A 19447-nucleotide genomic window follows, 5' to 3' on the forward strand; every position below is an offset into this window, starting at 1 on the left:
ACAGTTATAGTAAGAGAAAAATGAGTGGGTAGATTGGGAAAAAATGGACAGTTATACGAAGAGAAAAATGAGTTGGTAGATAGGAAGAAAAATGGCAGTTATAGTAAGAGAAAAATGAGTGGGTAGATTGGGAGAAAAATGACAGTTATAGTCAGAGAAAAATGAGTGGGCAGATCGGGAGAAAATGACAGTTATAGTGAGAGAAAAATGAGTGGGAAGATTGGGAGGAAATGAGAGTTATAGGAAGAGAAAAATGAGTGGGAAGATTGGGAGGAAATGAGAGTTATACGAAGATAAAAAGGAGTGGGAAGACAGGGAGAAAATGAGAGCAATAGGAAGAGAAAAGGAGTGGGAAGATAGGGAGAAAAATGAGGTGGGAAGATTGGGAGAAAAATGACAGTTATAGTAAGAGAAAAATGAGTGGGAAGATTGGGAGGAAATGAGAGTTATAGGAAGAGAAAAATGAGTGGGAAGATTGGGAGGAAATGAGAGTTATACGAAGAGAAAAAGGAGTGGGAAGACGGGGAGAAAATGAGAGTTATAGGAAGAGAAAAAGGAGTGGGAAGATAGGGAGAAAAATGAGGTGGGAAGATAGGGAGAAAAATGAGTTATAGGAAGAGAAAAAGGAGTGGGAAGATGGGGAGAAAATGAGAGTTACAAGAAGAGAAAAAGGAGTGGGATTATAGGAAGAAAATGAGAGTTATAGTAAGAGAAAAATGAGTGGGTAGATCGGAAGAAAAATGACAGTTATAGTCAGAGAAAAATGAGTGGGCAGATCGGGAGGAAATGAGAGTTATAGGAAGAGAAAAAGGAGTGGGAAGATGGGGAGAAAATGAGAGTTACAGGAAGAGAAAAAGGAGTGGGAATATACGGAGGAAATGAGTGTTATAGTTAGAGAAAATGAGTGGGAAGATATAGAGAAAATGAGCTATAGTAAGAGAAAAATGAGTGGGAAGATAGGGAGGAAATGAGAGTTATAGTAAGAGAAAAATGAGTGGGTAGATAGGGAGAAAATGAAGGAAGGGGATGAGGAGGTGCTTTGTGGTTGAACTACTGACCGGTTCAGGTGCTGCTGCTTCCGAGCCGAGTTCATGTTTGTGAGGTCCTTTTGGCATAGTTGGCAAAAGAAACATCCATTGCTGTGCAAATCCTGCTCAGGCTGCCCGTTGTGAAACTCCTCATGATGCAAAGGCCAAGCAAGGAGATCGGCTGCTTCTTTCTTTTCTGAAACAAACAACAAAGAGAACAAAGTTCAAAGTTCAGTATTAATTCCCAATTGCTCCAGTTGGTTCTTAACTTCTTCTTCTTCAATTATCCCCACATTCTTGTGGGGTTGGCTGAGAGAAGCTCTGCCCAAATCTTTAACGACCAGGCCGGCCAGGCCTGGCGTTTGAATAAGGTTAGAGCAGGAATTTGCAATTTGTTCAGAGTGCGGGAAATAGTTCGCCTACTCTTCACGAAGAACACGGTGGGGTCTTCAACGTCCACCCGCAAATTCCAGCAGACGGGACGCCAAGTTTATCATCCAGTCAAGGGATGGCAAAACATTGATGAATCACCCTGAATGTGAAGTTTACAGCTGGGCCGGGATTTGAACCCAAGCCAGACAGCTTAGGGGCAAGAGTGCGTACCTCTAGGCCATCCTGAAAGCACAATGCGGGAATGAACTGTTCATGGAAATCACAGCACGAACAAGCATGTTCAGGTGCTCGGTGCTCAATACTGATTTGTGTCATCTCGTTTCTAATCCAGCATAATAGGCTTCAACTGGAAAAGGGCTGCTCCTCTAACATTCCATATTCAGGGAAGTCGTCCGGTTACCTTGTGGCACTTTCTCCTTGGCAAAGGATATTAAATACGATGTTCGATGTTCAAATCAATAGGGATGAAGGTCTGACATAAAGGAAGAACGTGAAATTGAGCAATTAAGATAAATAAATAAATAAATCAAAAACTTTATAAAGTTCAGAGGATCAAGGTCAAAGTTTGTCGTAATTGAGGACAGGAGGCCGTGTGTGACCGGAGCTTAAACAATCTGATTGAAGACAAAGCAAACCATGATCGGATGTCCATGACGACGCTCGCAATCCTCAGCGTGAAGCGATATCCCCAAGAGAGAAGAGCCCGTGCTAGAGGACGTGCGTATGATGGTACAATCCTGTCTCGGAGGTAAAAGTCCCCTGAGCCGATTGCGACGCCGAATGTTTTTGCAAATTGATTTAATCTCCGTGCTCATCAGGTTCAATTTGAAGTAACCGTTCCTGAAAATGCTAATTCTACATCCACAAACACACGGCAACAAGATAAACAATACGATTAAGAAAGTCGGTGCCCAGGAAAACACTCGCCTTCCTCGGGGGTTCCGAGCTGTGAGCTTCTGGGGCTCGGCCCAAACCTTATCCTTTTCGGGCAGCGCCACCGAAACTGCCGGAGGTTTTCCAAGACGACATCTCGGGCCGTAGGCGTAGTCCGCTCGTCAGGACGATTGCTGTTTATTGTCGTCTTGGTGCACGGCTTTTCTGCAATTACACGAACAGTCAACGGTCATGGCAGTCAAAATCAAGTCTCTCATTCCCTCTGCAGGTGGACATTTTATCGTTCCCGTCGTCACAATATTGGTAACTGATCTATCCGCCGTACAACTGCTTTACAAAAGTACTTTGTCGAAACATTGATAGTTTCCTCCTCTCGGTTACCGGATGCAGGAGATGTTTCGTGGCTGTACACAGGAGCCACGTTTGCAGGTGCAGGTGCAGGTTTGCTAGTGCAGGTGTTCGGACCGACTCCCACAGCCCGAACATTTGACGTGGCACAAGTGTCGTGGGAAGGAAGATCCGACGTGTGTGGTTTCATCAGGGAACAACTATCTTTCCAGTTACACGGTTTGTGTGGAGAAACCGAACACCCTCCGTTTATGGCATTTGTGTCTGCCATTTCAGATGCTTCTCCTCTTGCACAGTCTGTTTTACTGTTTGACTCTTCCATGCTTCCACTTTGTCCAACAATCACAAGATTTTCAGAAGTGCTCATTTCACTTTGTCAATCCCAATCACGAAGTAGCCCGGGGAGGCCAGCGGCGGTCTCCAATCCACACACGTTCAACGCCTTTAACCATAGGAGACAATCTGCAGGTATCTTACTCAAATGCTCGTCTGCAACAGGCCTCTCAAGGTCCGGTCAGCTGGTTCTGCACAAGGGAAGTCACACAAACAGGTTCGGCAGTCAAAGGAGTAGTTTCAAGAGTTTTGTTTTCGGACTTCTCCACTGCATCTGAGACAAGGTAAAGGAGGAAATGAACGAACATGTTAAGGTTATTATCCAATTACAACACAGCAGTTAGACATTCTTGTAATAATTCTGTGTACAACGTGATCTCGTGCAAACACTTTGTACAAAGGGAACAGCCGACAGGCAATCCTTAATACAAAGACAATTTTGTTACGAGTGCAAACTCCATTATCAAACAAGCGAGTTCATAGAACACGATACCCCGTGCAGGTGCAGTGATGGTCTGGGCCATAAAGCCCAGATCGGTGGAGTGTTGCAGTGATGGTTGTCCTTCTGGAAGTTTCTCCCATCTCCACACAGGATCTCTGGAGCTCAGCCAGAGTGACCATGGGTTCTTGGTCACCTCTCTTACGAAGGCCCTTCTCCCCCGATTGCTCAGTTTGGCTGGGTGGGCAGCTCTAGGAAGAGTCCTGGTTGTTCCAAACTTCTTCCATTTAAGAATTACTAGGGCATGCCCGTACTATATATAAGCTAGGACGTGCCCGTACGTGGGTGCCCGTTCCTTGCCAAAAAAAAACAAAAAAAAAACATGAATGGTTTGGTCCATTCGCAACGACCACAGAACCCCCCCCCTCTATTTACATGCAATGGTTTGGTCCAAAGCGAACGGTTTGGTCCATTCGATGTGATTCGATGATTCGATGTGAATGGTTTGGTCCATTCGCAACGACCACAGAACCCCCCCCTCTATTTACATGAATGGTTTGGTCCATTCGCAAAGCCAAAGCGAACGACCACAGAACCCCCCCCTCTATTTACATGAATGGTTTGGTCCATTCGCAAAGCCAAAGCGAACGACCACAGAACCCCCCCCCCCCCCCCCCTCTATTTACATGAATGGTTTGGTCCATTCGCAACGGCAAAGCGAACGGCGAACGGCTAAATCGCCATAGCTCGGTAAGTACTTGTCCGATTAATTTCAAACCTTGAAAAGGCACATCCTCGGGTCCCCAGCAATATACCTGGCAAGTTTCAAGTATATCGGACCGGTAGTTGTCGAGAAACAGCGGTCACAGACAAACAGACAAACGTACAAACGTACAAACGTACAAACGTACAGACAGAGATTACTGGAATTATAGATAGATGGAGGCCACTGTGCTCTTGGGAACTTTCAATGCAGCAGAAATTTTTTTGTCGGCTTCCCCAGTTCTGTGCCTCGACACAATCCTGTCTCTGAGCTCTGCGGGTAGTTCCTTCGACCTCATGGCTTGGTTTTTGCTCTAATATGCATTGTCAGCTGTGAGACCTTATATAGACAGGTGTGTGCCTTTCCAAATCATGTCCAATCAATTGAATTTACCACACGTGGACTCCAATCAAGGTGTAGAAACATCTCAAAGATGATCAAGAGAAATGGGAGGCACCTGAGCTAAATTTCAAGTGTCATAGCAAAGGGTATGAATACTTATGTCAATGTGATATTTCAGATTTTTCTTTTTAATAAATTTGCAAAACTTTCTAAAATCCTGTTTTCTCTTTGTCATTATGGGGAATTGAGTGTAGATTGATGAGGGAAAAAATGAATTTAAACGATTTCAGCATAAGGCTGCAACATAACAAAATGTGAAAAAAGTGAAGGGGTCTGAATACACTGTACATACATACACTGTAATACATACATACACTGTAATACATACATCTCTTATGATAATAGAGCAAACGTATATGGTTATGTATGTTTATATGCGACCCAAAACGTCTTCTTCATCTTAAAAAAAAATTAACAACCAAAACACAGTCCGTGAACTCTTAATTATGTTCAGACTGCTGAGACCCCACAGACCTTTGATGACCCTTTAAGTCCCCCAAGACCCTTAAGACCACCAAGACCCAAAATACTCTTAAAGACCCAAAACACCCTGAATACCCAAAATATCCCGAAGACCCAAAACACACAAAAGACCAAAAAGCCCCTGAAGATCCAAAAGACCCTGAAGACCCAAAAGACCCCACATCGTATCAACATATTGTCGGCATCACTCATCGTATCGCCATATCGTCGGCATCACTCATCCTATCGCCATATCGTCGGCATCACTCATCGTATCGCCATATCGTCGGCATCACACATTGTATCGCCATACTGTCGGCATCATACATCTATCGCCATATCGTCGCCCTTTGTATTCTGGGTTTTACCGCCGCTTTACCCAGCGTCTACTACACAACCCTATCTAACACGTTACATTAGTTATCCTTGCCTGCTCTGCGCCCATTATGACGTCATTAAAGGGGAACGCAAACGCAAATTTTCTGAAAACCATTTAAATCATTTATCACGTTCTAATTTGAAGGGTAGTTTTAATTTGAATTTTTGTTGACAATCAGAGAGTGTTGAAAATATCCCTTGAGTGACCATTTGTGACATCACGTTATGATATTACCTTGATCTAAATGGCAGTTTACCTGGAGAACCGATCATGTCGAGCTCGGATTCCAATACTGATTCCTCCGTCAATAGCACCTCTGAATGTTCTCAGTGTGTTGAAACAGATCAGTGGGATTGTGAAGAAACTATTGGAGACAAAATTAGTGATGGAAACGCTTTTGCGGGAATGTTCACTGCAGGTTGAAAGGTCTTGTTTTTCCTTAAGGTTTATCATGGATTTTGTATTAATTGATAAATCAGTTGTATTACTCCAGGAGAAATACGGCACGGACTCAACATGGAACGGACACAACACGGCACGGACTCAACACCTACACCACCCAAACACACGGTTGATGTGGGATTATGGAGGCGGTGGGGAGAGGGTGTGGGATGATGGTGGGTATTGTGGAGGCATGGTGGGGAAAGGCATGGGTGCTCGTGGGTATTGCTAGTGAGGGTGACAGGTGATGGGGGATGGGGGATAGGGGCAGGGAGGAAGTGTGGGGTGGTCATAGGTATTGTTAGCGAGGGTGACGGCTGATGAGGGATGGGGGGGGGGGGGGAGGAAGGAAGTGTGGGGTGGTCATGGGTATTGTTAGCGAGGGTGACGGCTGATGTGGGGGTTTGGGGGGGGGGGGGTGTGGAGGGAGGGAGGAAGTGTGGGGTTTCATGGGTATTGTTAGCTAGGCTTTTTGAGCTCTTCAGATGCGTAGGACAAGATGGTGACAATGTAAGCCAGCACATCTGGTGAGGCGAGTTCAGTCGCCGGCAGGCCAACACAGGTGTTCGATTCACCACTCAAATTGCCGGTGTCCATGTGATCGTTGCTTGATAGACACGGTCTTAAAGATTCATGCGACGGTTGTTTCTTCCTATAAATCGTGGTGGACAACCACAACTTCGATCCATCTCTGTTGTTTCATAACAGTTCCCTGTAAAATGTTCCAAAATACAAAACCCACCATCTTGTAGGCCCGATCCATACTCGGGTATTTCAAACAAACCTTGTCCAATTTCTGGCGACCATCGGATCTTTCGGCCATTGGTGCAACATGAAACCAACTCGTTTTGTTTTACGACAACCACCAAGGACACATCAACCCAGCATGTCGTCATACGAAAATACACAATTTGGGCTGTCTGTCTCACGATTTTTGACCACGATCAATTCGGTCGTTTTTTATCCAATCTCAACAAAGTTTGCAGGAGGACTAAGGGTCACACAATGAAGGTTGTGGAATTGGACAAAAATTGATGATTTTATGTGATGTCGACTTTTGACCTTTTTTTTTTGTATACAGAATCGAGGCTCGTGAAAGAGCCAACATTTATCACACAAACAAATCAAACAGACAAACAAAATATATAAAAAGAGGGAGCGGTAGACAAGATGGGGAGAGAAGGGGAAGCACACAAACACAACATTTGAGAGCAGGGACATCGGGAGATGTGTTGGAGGGAGAGGGCTTGGGGGGAGGAGGCATGGGAAGGGGGTGGGGGTGGGGTGGGAGAAGTATAAAACACAAGGACACCAAGGACTTCCAGGACAGAAGTTGGTATTTAAAAAAAGTGGATTTGGGGTGAAATTAGTGGGGGTAGAAAAGATCAAGGTTTTGGATGGGGGAAGATAAGAGATGGTGGTGAACAGCTGTTTTAAAGACCTGGACGGAGGAGTGGGATTGAAGGGAGTGAGGGAGTTTGTTCCAGAGGCGGGAGAAAAGAGGAATGAAGGAGTGAAGGTGAGCAGAGAGTCTTGATTTTGGCAGTTTAACCATAAGAGGGTTGCTGGCAGATCTTGTGCAAGACCTGCTGGCAGATCTTGTGCGGAATATTTGGGGGACAGAGCACAGAGAGAGCTGGGGGAGCAAGGCCAGAGAGGAGTCGGTAGAAGACAGAAAGACCACCAACCTGCCCACGGTGAGTGAGTGAAAGGCCCTCGGAGTTAGCTTCATCGCGGGAGATTCCAATGATTCTGAACGCTTTGGTTTCAACAGCGTGAAGACGAGCTAGGTGTGAGGCAGGAGCACCAGCCCAGAGGGGAGAGCAGTATTCCATTGAGCTGTGGATGAAAGCCTTGGATGTGGTGAGGAGCTCAGGTGTGCCAAGGAAGGACTTCACACGACGGAGGATGCCCAGTCGGCGACTGGCTTTGAGGCCAGATTTGAAATGTGGTTTTCCCAGGAAAGATCATGGCAGATAGTAAGACCCAAAAGCTTGAGTGACAGAACTTCTTCAAGAGGATTGTTCAGAAAGTAGATGGGAGGGATGTCCAGACAGTCTTTTCGGAGAGACAAAGTGAGAATGTAAGATGTCAGGATTGAAAGACATGTTCCACGTGTTTGACCAGTTTGTGATGTTATCCAGGTCTGCAGAGAGTGAGGAGGCTGTGGACTGCCGATCTGAGGGATGAGGAATGGAGCGGCAGAGAGTGGAGTCATCAGCAAAGAGATAGAGAGGATTTTCAAGAGAGTCAGAGAGATCATTGATGAAGACCAGAAAAAGCACAGGGCCCAGAACACTGCCTTGGGGATCTCCAGCCTGATAGTGGAGCAGATATGTAACAAAAATTGCACGAGATGTTCACATCCGGCAGAAAGTTTGAAATTTTGCATACAGGGGTATTTTGACATGCTGAGTTCAAAAATTGGCGGATCCAAGAGGTCTGACCAATGGACAGGCCGCCATCTTGAATTCCAGTATGGCTGCCAAGACGAAATGTTGATAATCCCTATCTTGGGTTCTAAATGACCTGTGGTGCTCAAATTTTGTACACAAGGGTATGTTGACATGCTGAGTTCAATAAGGCAATAATTTGAAATGTCTGACAAATGGTATGGCCGCCATTTTGAATTCCAATATGGCCGCCAAGACGAAATGTTGAAAATCCCGGGTTCTTTGCAAAAGCAATACCAATTCAATGGATCCCTAGTTGACAAATCATATAACAAGTCAAAGAGCTCATTTCAAAGTATATTTCGTACCAGTTGGCAGCCGTAACATGCTGCAAGCTTTTTTCCATCCGTTTTACTTCTCCTACTGCTCATCTCGGAAGCATTGTCCAGAGCAGAAACATAGTTCTGTGCATGGTAGATTAGCAGCAGAACATTTGCAATTTCCAGCACACCGTTTTTTACACTTGCACTTGATCAGCTCTCGGCACCCTTTTGACGCCTCTGGCATTACTGTCCAAAATGGATGCCAGACATCATCTGCATTTTTAGCCCATCCCCAATCTGCAGGTGAAGGCAGCTCTGGGTTAGCAATTTGGGACTGTCCCCAGATGTGACCGGCCTGAAAGACTGCCCACTTCACATGTTGACGCAGTGCCTCTTTTGTCGGTGGAATATTTTCCGATTGCCGATTTCCCTGAGCAAACAGCTGCTTGCGTGCTTCGTTCACTTTCTTCAGAGGGGAAGTTCTACTGTACAGAACAACGAAGAACCTCTCTATGTTGTCCATGTCATCATCTGTTACTTCTGCTGGTGCATGTGAGAGATGATTGAAGACCTCCCCCAAGTTTGGCATGGAATTCCATATGCTCCACACAGTCTTTTTGCCAATCCCACATATGGCAGAAACAGTATCGCATCCGGAAACAGTATGCAGGAATAGAAGCCCCCATGAGCGTTCAGGGCCAATGTGAGTCGCAATAGTGTGAGCAGCAATGTGCCTGAAATAGTTTCCATGTCCAAATGCCAACCACATTGCACAACCGTCCATAATGCTTGCCATTGCGATAGCCAACACAACCACATCCGTGTCTGTTGCATGAATGACGATACTTCTGTACCCCTGCTGATATGCATGCCAAGCATGTAGCATCATTCGTGAATCAGCCTCTTCATGCGTACATGGTTGAATTTGAGAAACATCAGAAGGGGGCTTTGATTTAACCTCTTCTTCCAAGGTTGTAAGAAGTGTTTTTCCCTCTGGAATAGGCATCGTTTGCAGGGAATCAGCAAGGAAACTGAATAATGTCTTTTTGTTGGAATCTACACGAAGGAAGCTGCTCCAGTTTCGTGGCACGGATGTCTGTTCAGTCACATGGAGTGGTATGCCAGTGCCACGACCAAGCCTGGTGCCTTCTTTGAGACTGTCCGTTCTGTAGGTGTCCCACACCACATCAACACGCATCACAGTCCCCTCATTTAACTTTCGGGCAATGTACGGAAGGACCTGTTTCTATGCATAGTCACCAAATGTCCTGATCACACTGTTGCACTTCTTAGGCTCCAAATGATGGACTAAGGCAGCCCCATCGAAAATACGAACTTCTCCTTTGGGCGCATCACGAGGACGTTGTGCTAAAGCTTCCAAACAGGGCAAAAGATCAGCCTTGCCGGTTGGTGGCCGCATTGTATTGATACCTTCAGCCAATGCAGGTGGCCACCCATGACACTCATATTCATAAAATGTGTGAAGATCACCATCTCTAGTTTGGCAAGAAATGTACATTCGTGAGAAGAGCTCCACATTACTTTTCATACGTGTAATCTTCGCCTCAGACTTTCCAGGTGTTTTCTTGGGCTTCGATTTCAACAGTGGCAGATTGTTCTTTGAAATGCTATCATAGAAATTGTCAGAAGGATCCTTGATTCGCTGCCCCACAAATCCATCAAATTGTGTTTTGCCAGTGTCCTCCATGGATCGCACTGCGGCTATCACTTCATCAGGCATGATGACCTTTGTGTCAAGCACATACAAGTCATTACTGTCTTCCGCAAACGGGTTTCCAAGTTTTTCAAAGGAACTGATTGCATTATTGAGATCTGATGCAAAGGATTTCTGGACACTAGGCAATTGTTCGTGGTGGCGGACATCAGTTTGCCTCTGTCTTTGAAACTGGTCCTCAAACTCATTCAGGATTCTGGCTATTTCTGCACCAGCTACCATCCACCGGCGAAGAGCCCCTTCATTCTCAGTAATTCCAATGACTCCACCATCACCTTTCACATAAGCGTTCTGCTGTTCGTGTATCTGATCGTGTGCCATAGCAGAGAACTTGTGTGATGACTTCTGAGTGACAAAGTTCCCCTTGACAAATTCATGATGGATATCCATGGAATCGTTTGAAAGTTCCTGAAGGTCTGTTACATGCACTGTCAACCATCTGGCGTAATGGTAATGGTCCATGGCAAACATCCACGGAATGATCGCCGTGAGAGTCCCCACATAGAGCGTGTAGTTGGCTTCCCGTTGTGATCTTATGAATGCCAAGAGAAGACACTCCAACTGCAGGACTTTATTCCAGTAGCAAAACTGGGGGTACTTTGTAGCCATCTTCTTGCTCCAAAGATCAAATGATTGTAAATCTTCAGTTTCACATGTTTTCCGGTAGTCATCGTATGCCTTTCGCTGCAGAGCGTACAACGCCGCTACTGTGACTTGGTGTGCCCATTGTGACCTCAATATTTGCGAACCTTTGTGAAGACTATCTGCTCTTCCCTCTGTTGTTACACCAGCACTGGTCATTACACTTGCCCAGCCACTCGCCTCCAGGAAGCTGCCGATCGCTTTCAACAAGGCCATCTCTACATGAAGTCCTCCCATCATCACAACAAACTTGTCTTCACCATATATACCTGGCCAAGTCCATTGAATCTTCTTTGCAATTGCATAGAGTGGTTGATCAACGGTCAGAACTGGAACTTGTCCGGGGTTTACTAGTTCTGTCGCCTGCTTGATAAAATTCATTCCATGCTTCACCATTGCCAATGTGTGAGCACTCTCGCGGAACAGAGGTAGCAGTCCTGTAATTGCAGGAGGCCGAGGAACTTCAACCTGCAGATTTGCCATGTATGCTGACCAGGAGATATTATCTTCACTCTCAAGACCTTCCTTCTCCTGCAGACTTTGTACAAATGAAAGCTACTGACTTTCTTTGTCCTGTATTCCGGAGGACACACTTGGAGTGGATGGACCTTTTGGTTTTCTTGGAATGGGATTATTAGTTGGAAATGTTTCAGGAGGCACATCACTGTAAGATGCAGGAAGGGCGGCTATGGTTTTGGAGCGCTGTTTGTTCTCATTCTCAGTGACATTCTCATGATTTCGAATGCTGCCACTTTTGTCATGTGAAACATGTTGTGTCAGTGATAACGCGGTTCCATGAAATGAACTTTGTGCTGATGCTGATGATGGGTTGTGATCTATGTTGTCTAGGTTGCCTGTTGTGAATATTCCACTTCGCAATTTTGTTGGACACACAATGCCGTCATGTTTGTATATTTCTATGACTCTTGGCCTCATCTGTGGATACCTCCAGTATGCGGTCATAGGAAACACACAAACCATGTTGAAAAAGAACGTCAACGAGATCCCATTTCCTTGTTTTGCTATGAATGAGAAGACCCAGGTAAAGTGGCAGTGATGTTTCACGTTTCAAATTGTGACGTACTGCTGTAGTTTCCAACCTTCCTCGTTTCATAGTGTTGAATGTTACAAGTTGAGTTAAGGATTGCACAGAGACGCCTCCCTTGTTGTTTGCGTTTTGTTTTTGTATGTTTGTACCAGCAAGAATCATTTCCATCAACGCTGCCAATGATGGTGGTGAGTTGTTATATGATTCGTTAACTAGGGATCCATTGAATTGGTATTGCTTTTGCAAAATATCTTTGCGCACAATCTGGGCAGCTCTCATGAGAATGACCGCGTCGTTGTCAGAGCTTTGTCTACAAGCATGCAATAAAGCTTCACCAATGTCCTCTTTGAATGACAGTGCCACTTCATGGTTTCTCTTATGTGCCTCAAGTTGCGGAAGGTGTCTGAGAAGCTTGTCCTTAAGGTGAGTTGAATTAATCCTCTTTGAGATATCACCTCCCAGTTGTGCCAGACGTTCTGTATAAAGCTTTGTGAGATCGGCGAACTTGAAAGTGTAACTGTCATCTGTACACTTCATTTCTTCCAAATAGGCTATCAATTCGCCAAAGCTACTGATTCTGGTGGCATATTTTCACTTGAACTGGCTTCCTCATTCTTTCTTACAAATGATCTGTATCGAGTGTGGAGAACAGTCATGCACTTCTTGTGATAAACAGCATCTGATGCCGTCATATCACCTACAGACAATCTAGCCAGGAGTTTTGTATCCCTCAATTCTGTTGCCATCAATCGAACATTGGAATCTACATTTTTTGTTGCCGCTCTGTGGACTATTTCTTCATTACTGATAATGCTATCACAAAAGAAACATGTGCTAGCAGTACTCTGTTCAACGGATGGAGATTTGAAACTTGTTCTGAGTCTTTTCTTAACAGGCGAGTAAGTTTCTTCACCAAGTTTAAGGTCTGAACTTTGCTTTCTTTCCCTTGATTCAGCCCTGGCCACACGAGAGCTGCTGCACTGCACATAACAGTTGTTGTGCCATTTGGCAGCATGCGCAGCTAGGGTTTCTGCAATACCGCAACCATCATCTAGTCGGGAAATGTTTATCCCGCAAGGCAAGGCACCTAAATCATTCAATGCCTTGAGATTTTGAGCAAGATTCTCGTAGACGTCTAGACACGACTGATTGCTGCCCTTACGTGCATCTCTTAGTGGTTCATTTTCAGAACGTTTCTGGCAAAGAGCGCAAATGTTCCAGTCTGTTGCCATTGGAATTGTTGACGATGTTTTCTTTGATTTCGACATTGGATCTGAAAGAGAAAAAACATTAAAAAAATAAATTATTGGAATGTCATGTGAATGTTCAGTTCCGGCAGAAAGTGTTAAATTTCACATACAGGGGTATTTTGGGGCGCTGAATTTCCCAAATTTCTACTGCCTTCGACAAAATTACAAACCCATCAGTAGATTTGAGATGCAACAATTTTCCAGTCATCATAATAATGCTCAAATGATTTAACATTATGACATTACCGTACACTGTGCTATTAAAGCAATGAAAACATCGATGTTTGTCTTGGCGGCCATATTGGAATTTAAAATGGCGGCCATACCGTTTGTCAGACATTTCAAATTATTGCATTATTGAACTCAGCATGTCAACATACCCTTGTGTACCAAATTTCAGCACCACAGGTCATTTAGAACCCAAGATAGGGAATTTCAACATTTCGTCTTGGCGGCCATATTGGAATTCAAGATGGCGGCCGGTCCATTGGTTAGATCTCTTGGATCCACCAATTTTTGAAATCAGTGCCCCAAAATACCCCTGTATGCGAAATTTCACACTTTCTGCCGGAAATGAACATCTTTTTCACATATCTGCCCCACTATGAACAGGAAGAGGAGATGAGAGAAACCCATTCAGGGCCACACGTTGACTATGACTAGAGAGGAAGTCCGCCAGCTATGCGTGGAGATTTCCATGGATACCAAAGGAGGAGAGTTTGGTGAGCAGAGCAGGGTGCCAGACCGTATCGGAGGCACACGATATGTCAAGGGAGACAGCTCTAATTTCCTGTTTGGCATTGAGGACCTCCATCCATTGTTGAGAAAGCAGAAGCAGCATGTCCAGAGTAGAGTGACCTGGTCTGAAACCAAATTGATGATCAGAGAGCAAGCCATTGGAAAAGAGGAAAGATTTCATATCTGAAGCAATGATGGATTCCATGACTTTGCTGATAATTGGGAGAAGGCTGATTGGTCTGTAGTTGCGAGGATCTGTTTTTTCACCTTTTTTGTGTAAAGCGGTGATGTTGGCTGATTTCCAAGCAGATGGCAGATGACCTTGAGCAAAAGAGAGGGTGAAGAGAACAGAGCGAGGGAGTGAAAGAGCGGAACAGGATTTTAGGACCCGTGGGCTGATGCCGTCAGGTCCAGTTGCAGAATCAGAGTCGAGGGTTGACAGAAACTTTTCCACCTTGTCAGGAGGAAAGGACACAGAGTCCAGGAGCAGCTGGTTACGACTGGGTACGGTGGGTACAGAGAGGGATGGGTTTGGGACACAAGATTTAGAGGCAAACACAGAGTTGAGGCATTCAGCTTTTTCACGTGCAGAGTCAGCTGTGTAGCCGTTTGAGGTAAGGGAGGGGATTGGAGGGGGAACAAACACCAGAAACAGATTTGACCAGACGCCACCAGGATTTGGAAGAGGAAGACAGATAAGAGAGTTCGGTCTTGAGAACGGAGAGATTTTGACAAAATTATTAATTTGCCTTCGTATTATGATAACGCTTTGGTAAAAATTTCATGACAATAGCTCAAATGGTAAAAGGTTATGGCCGGGACACTCGCACACATACACATACGCGGTAATTAGAATGGCACTCTGTAGCGAGTTTACTTCTGTGGTAACTACTACAACGGTACACGGTAGAGAGCTTACCTCTGTGGTAACTACTACAACGGTACACGGTAGGGAGCATACCTCTGCGGTAATTAGAACAGCGCTCGGTAGAGAAGCATAGTCATGGCCAAAAATATAAGCACCCTTGCACTTTTTTCAAATAATGCACCATTTCTTCCATAAACTTGTTCAAATTAAATAATCTTTTGGTATCCACCTTTGTATTTCTTTAGTTTGCACTGGAACAAAACAAAAAAAGCTGAAATTACTAAATCTTAGCTTATTCCACACAGAAATCGGAAAATGGCTCGGACAATATTATTGGCACCTTTTAGAAGTTGTTAGAAATAAGTAGATTTCAACCAGTTAAATCTCCTTTACTTTGGAATTGAACTCACCTGTGGTGAGTTGCACGTGCCTGCAATATAAAAATCACTCATTCAACCAGTTTGAATGAAGAAAAGGAGTCATTCTGCTGTTTTGTGTCAGTGTGTGTACTGCAATGAGCAAGGAGAAAAGAAAGAAAACCAGAGAATTGACTGAGAAGGTCAGACACAAGATTGTAGCCAAGCATGGACAATCTCAAGGCTCCAAGTCCCTCTCCAGATACCTTCATGTTCCTGTGTCCACCGTACACAATGTTATCAGGAAGTTTAAGGCCCATGGCACTGTAGCCAACCTCCCTGGACGTGGCCGGAAGAGAAAACTTGATCAAAGATTGCAGCAAAGGATTGTTCAAGTGGTGGAGAAAGCACCTCAATCAACTGCCAAACGGATTCAAGCTGAACTTCAGACACAAGGTACGACAGTTTCAACTCGCACAATCCGTCACCAACTCAATGAAAGGGGGTTCTATGGTAAGAGACCCAGGAGGACCCCACTGCTGAGAAAGCCCAACTATAGTTTTCCAAAACACACCTGAACAAGCCAAAATCCTTCTGGGAGAATGTCCTGTGGACAGATTAGACCAAATTAGAGCTCTTTGGTAAAGCACATCATCTCTATGTTTACAGAAAACAAAATGAAGCCTTCAAAGAAAAGAACACCTTCCCTGCAGTCAAACATGGAGGAGGTTCAGTGATGTTTTAGGGTTGCTGTGCTGCCTCTGGTACCGAGTAGCTAGAATGTGTTCATGGCATCATGAAATCAGGAGATCACCAAGGCATTTTGGAGCGCAATGTTCAACCCATTGTCAGAAAGTTGGGTCTCCGTCGAAGGTCATGGGTCTTGCAGCAGGACAATGACCCCAAACACACTTCAAAAAGCAGCCAGGAATGGTTCAAGACAAAACGCTGGACTGTTCTGCAGTGGCCAGCAATGAGTCCAGATCTAAATCCCATTGAACACATGTGGGGAGATCTGAAAACAGCAGTTGGGAGACGGCACCCTTCAAACCTGGGAGAACTGGAGCAGGTTGCACAAGAAGAGTGGGACAAACTACAGTGGAGAGGTGCAGGAAGCTCATTCATGGCTACAGGAGGTGCTTGACTGCAGTTATTTTGTCCAAAGTCTGTGATACCAAATATGAAGTCGAGGATGTCAATAATTTTGTCAATCCCATTTATTTTTATTTTCTGATTTAAAAGGATATATTAAGTTCTGAATGAAAAACAAAGTTTCTGTAATATTCACAGTGAAATAAAGAATTGTGGAGACAAAATACTTTTGTCAATTTCAACTTATTTTTGGAGAAAAATGTGAGTTATTTGAAAAAAGTGCAAGGGTGTCAATATCTTTGGCCACGACTGCACCTCCAGGGTAACCAGAACAGCACTCGGTAGCGAAGCATATATCCACGGTAACTAGAATAGCACTTGATAGGGAGCATACCTCCACGGTAACTAGAACAGCACTCGGTAGCGAAGTATATATCCACGGTAACTAGAATAGCACTTGATAGAGAGCATACCTCCACGGTAACTTGAATAGCACTTGGTGGAGAGCATACCTACATGGTAACTACAACGGTACTCGGTAGCGAGCATACATCCACGGTACTCGGTAGGGCATACCTCCGCGGTAACTACAATGGCATTCGGGAGAGAGCATACCTCCACGGTAACTACAACGGTACTCGGTAGCGAGCATACCTCCACAGTAAATACAACGGTACTCGGTAGAGAGCATACCTCCACAGTAAATACAATGGTACTCGGTAGTGAGCATACCTCCACAGTAAATACAATGGTACTCGGTAGTGAGCATACCTCCACAGTAAATACAACGGTACTCGGTAGAAAGCATACCTCCACAGTAAATACAACGGTACTCGGTAGAGAGAATACCTCCACAGTAAATACAACGGTACTCGGTAGTGAGCATACCTCCACAGTAAATACAACGGTACTCGGTAGTGAGCATACCTCCACAGTAAATACAACGGTACTCGGTAGTGAGCATACCTCCACAGTAAATACAACGGTACTCGGTAGAGAGCATACCTCCACAGCAAATACAACAGTACTCAGTAGTGAGCATACCTCCACAGTAAATACAACGGTACTCGGTAGTGAGCATACCTCCACAGTAAATACAACGGTACTCGGTAGTGAGCATACCTCCACAGTAAATACAACGGTACTCGGTAGAGAGAATACCTCCACGGTAACTACAACGGTACCCAGTAGGGAGCATACCTCCACAGTAACTACAATGGTACTCGGTAGTGAGCATACCTCCACAGTAAATACAACGGTACTCGGTAGTGAGCATACCTCCACAGTAAATACAACGGTACTCGGTAGAGAGAATACCTCCACGGTAACTACAACGGTACCCAGTAGGGAGCATACCTCCACAGTAACTACAATGGTACTCGGTAGGGAGCATACCTCCATGGTAACTACAATGGTACTCGGTAGAGAGCATACCTCCATGGTAACTACAACAGTACTCAGTAATGAGCATACCTCCATGGTAACTACAACAGTACTCGGTAGAGAGCATACCTCCACAGTAAATACAACGGTACTCAGTAGTGAGCATACCTCCATGGTAACTACAATGGTACTCGGTAGTGAGCATACCTCCATGGTAACTACAATGGTACTCGGTAGAGAGCATACCTCCATGGTAACTACAATGGTACTCGGTAGAGAGCATACCTCCATGGTAACTACAAGTACAAAGTACAATGGTACTCGGTAGAGAGCATACCTCCATGGTAACTACAAGTACAAAGTACAATGGTACTCGGTAGAGAGCATACCTCCATGGTAACTACAAGTACAAAGTACAATGGTACTCGGTAGAGAGCATACCTCCACCATGTTGAGCAGTTTACGTTGTCCACACCACCGATACTCCAGAGGCCGAATGTGTATCTGAAGCAAAATCCAATGGCCTTGTAGTTGTTGTAGTTTCCACTTAACCAAGTTATCCACCAGGTTTTGCCAGAATCCGTTCACACCTTTTTGAGATCTGCTCACAGAGACGAGACAAACAATCGGGTGAAAACAACGTTTGTCCATCTTCGCCGGCGGAGGTAAAATCATATAAACCAGGTGTTCGATACGAGTCATGGAACAATTAGCATTTCATGGACGAACTCAGCGGCTCGTTCCTGGTGAAATTCACGATCATCATCTTGGGAAGATCCCATGAGGTGAATCCGACCCCTCAAACTCACGGACTTCACGGTGCGACTACTCCGGGCGGTGTATGAGTAAAAATATAATAAACCAACAAGCTCGAATCCGAGTCTAAACCACATAGGCCGACAGCAGAATCTATTCCCAATATTTAAAATCAGAAAAATTGAAAATCTTAAATGACAAAAAACCTCATCGTGATCGTTGTGCTCGGTGAAGGGAAGAGAAGAGTGCGTGTTCTGAGCGACCAAAAAGATCCTTATGAAGCTTTTTTACACGTCCCGATCTTCTCTCTCGTGAAGAACGCTTCTCTGCTTGCAACCTCGACGGATCGGGACATGTGGACAGAATACCAGAGACGCCGCCAACGGTCTCATCCGCCAAAAATCGGGTCCAGAAACGAACCGCGCATTCCGAGTCACACGTTCGTGGGGAATCCTTCATTCACCGATTCCAATCCGCGGATTCGTATCAATTCGCTTGCGTCGATCTCCAGAACTGGGGAAAGTGTAAAAAGGAAACCTGACGTAAAACGACACACACAACTCGGAGCATGGGGCTGCGACAACACCAGGTGTAACGCGAACATCCCTCGGTAGAGAGCATTCCCCCGCGGTAACTATAAAACATCCCTCGGTAGAGAGCATACCAACGCGGTAACTATAAGTATAGAACATCCCTCGGTAGAGAGCATACCAACGCGGTAACTATAGTCGTATAGAACATCCCTCGGTGGAGAGCATACCTCCGCGGTAACTATAGAACATCCCTCGGTAGTGAGCATTCCCCGCGGTAACCATAGAACATCCCTCGGTAGAGTGCATACCTCCGCGGTAACTATAGAACATCCCTCGGTGGAGAGCATACCTCCGCGGTAACTATAGAACATCCCTCGGTAGAGAGAATACCCCCGCGGTAACTATAGTCGTATAGAACATCCCTCGGTGGAGAGCATACCTCCGCGGT

General features: G+C 45.0%; 1 protein-coding gene across 2 annotated transcripts in view; it reads right to left on the reverse strand.

The window, feature by feature from the left end:
- Positions 1 to 18872, reverse strand: part of SLX4 (SLX4 structure-specific endonuclease subunit) — a 125289-nt gene extending 106417 nt beyond the window's left edge. The window contains exons 1-5 of one of the 2 annotated variants that reach the window (XM_078777486.1): positions 18673 to 18872; positions 18152 to 18311; positions 2697 to 3270; positions 2349 to 2519; positions 1059 to 1224 (exon numbers count right to left, since the gene is read on the reverse strand). In XM_078777486.1, the coding sequence (XP_078633612.1) occupies positions 1059 to 1224; positions 2349 to 2519; positions 2697 to 3030 (671 nt within the window). In that variant the 5' untranslated portion in view covers positions 3031 to 3270; positions 18152 to 18311; positions 18673 to 18872. Of the gene's footprint in view, positions 1 to 1058; positions 1225 to 2348; positions 2520 to 2696; positions 3271 to 18151; positions 18312 to 18439; positions 18482 to 18672 lie in introns of those variants that run through there. The other variant, XM_078777485.1, reaches the window with a different exon arrangement.
- Positions 18873 to 19447: the final 575 nt, after the last annotated feature.

This window comes from Myxine glutinosa, chromosome 5, assembly GCF_964187855.1.
Source record: "Myxine glutinosa chromosome 5, kmMyxGlut1.1, whole genome shotgun sequence".
Lineage (NCBI taxonomy): Eukaryota > Metazoa > Chordata > Myxini > Myxiniformes > Myxinidae > Myxine > Myxine glutinosa.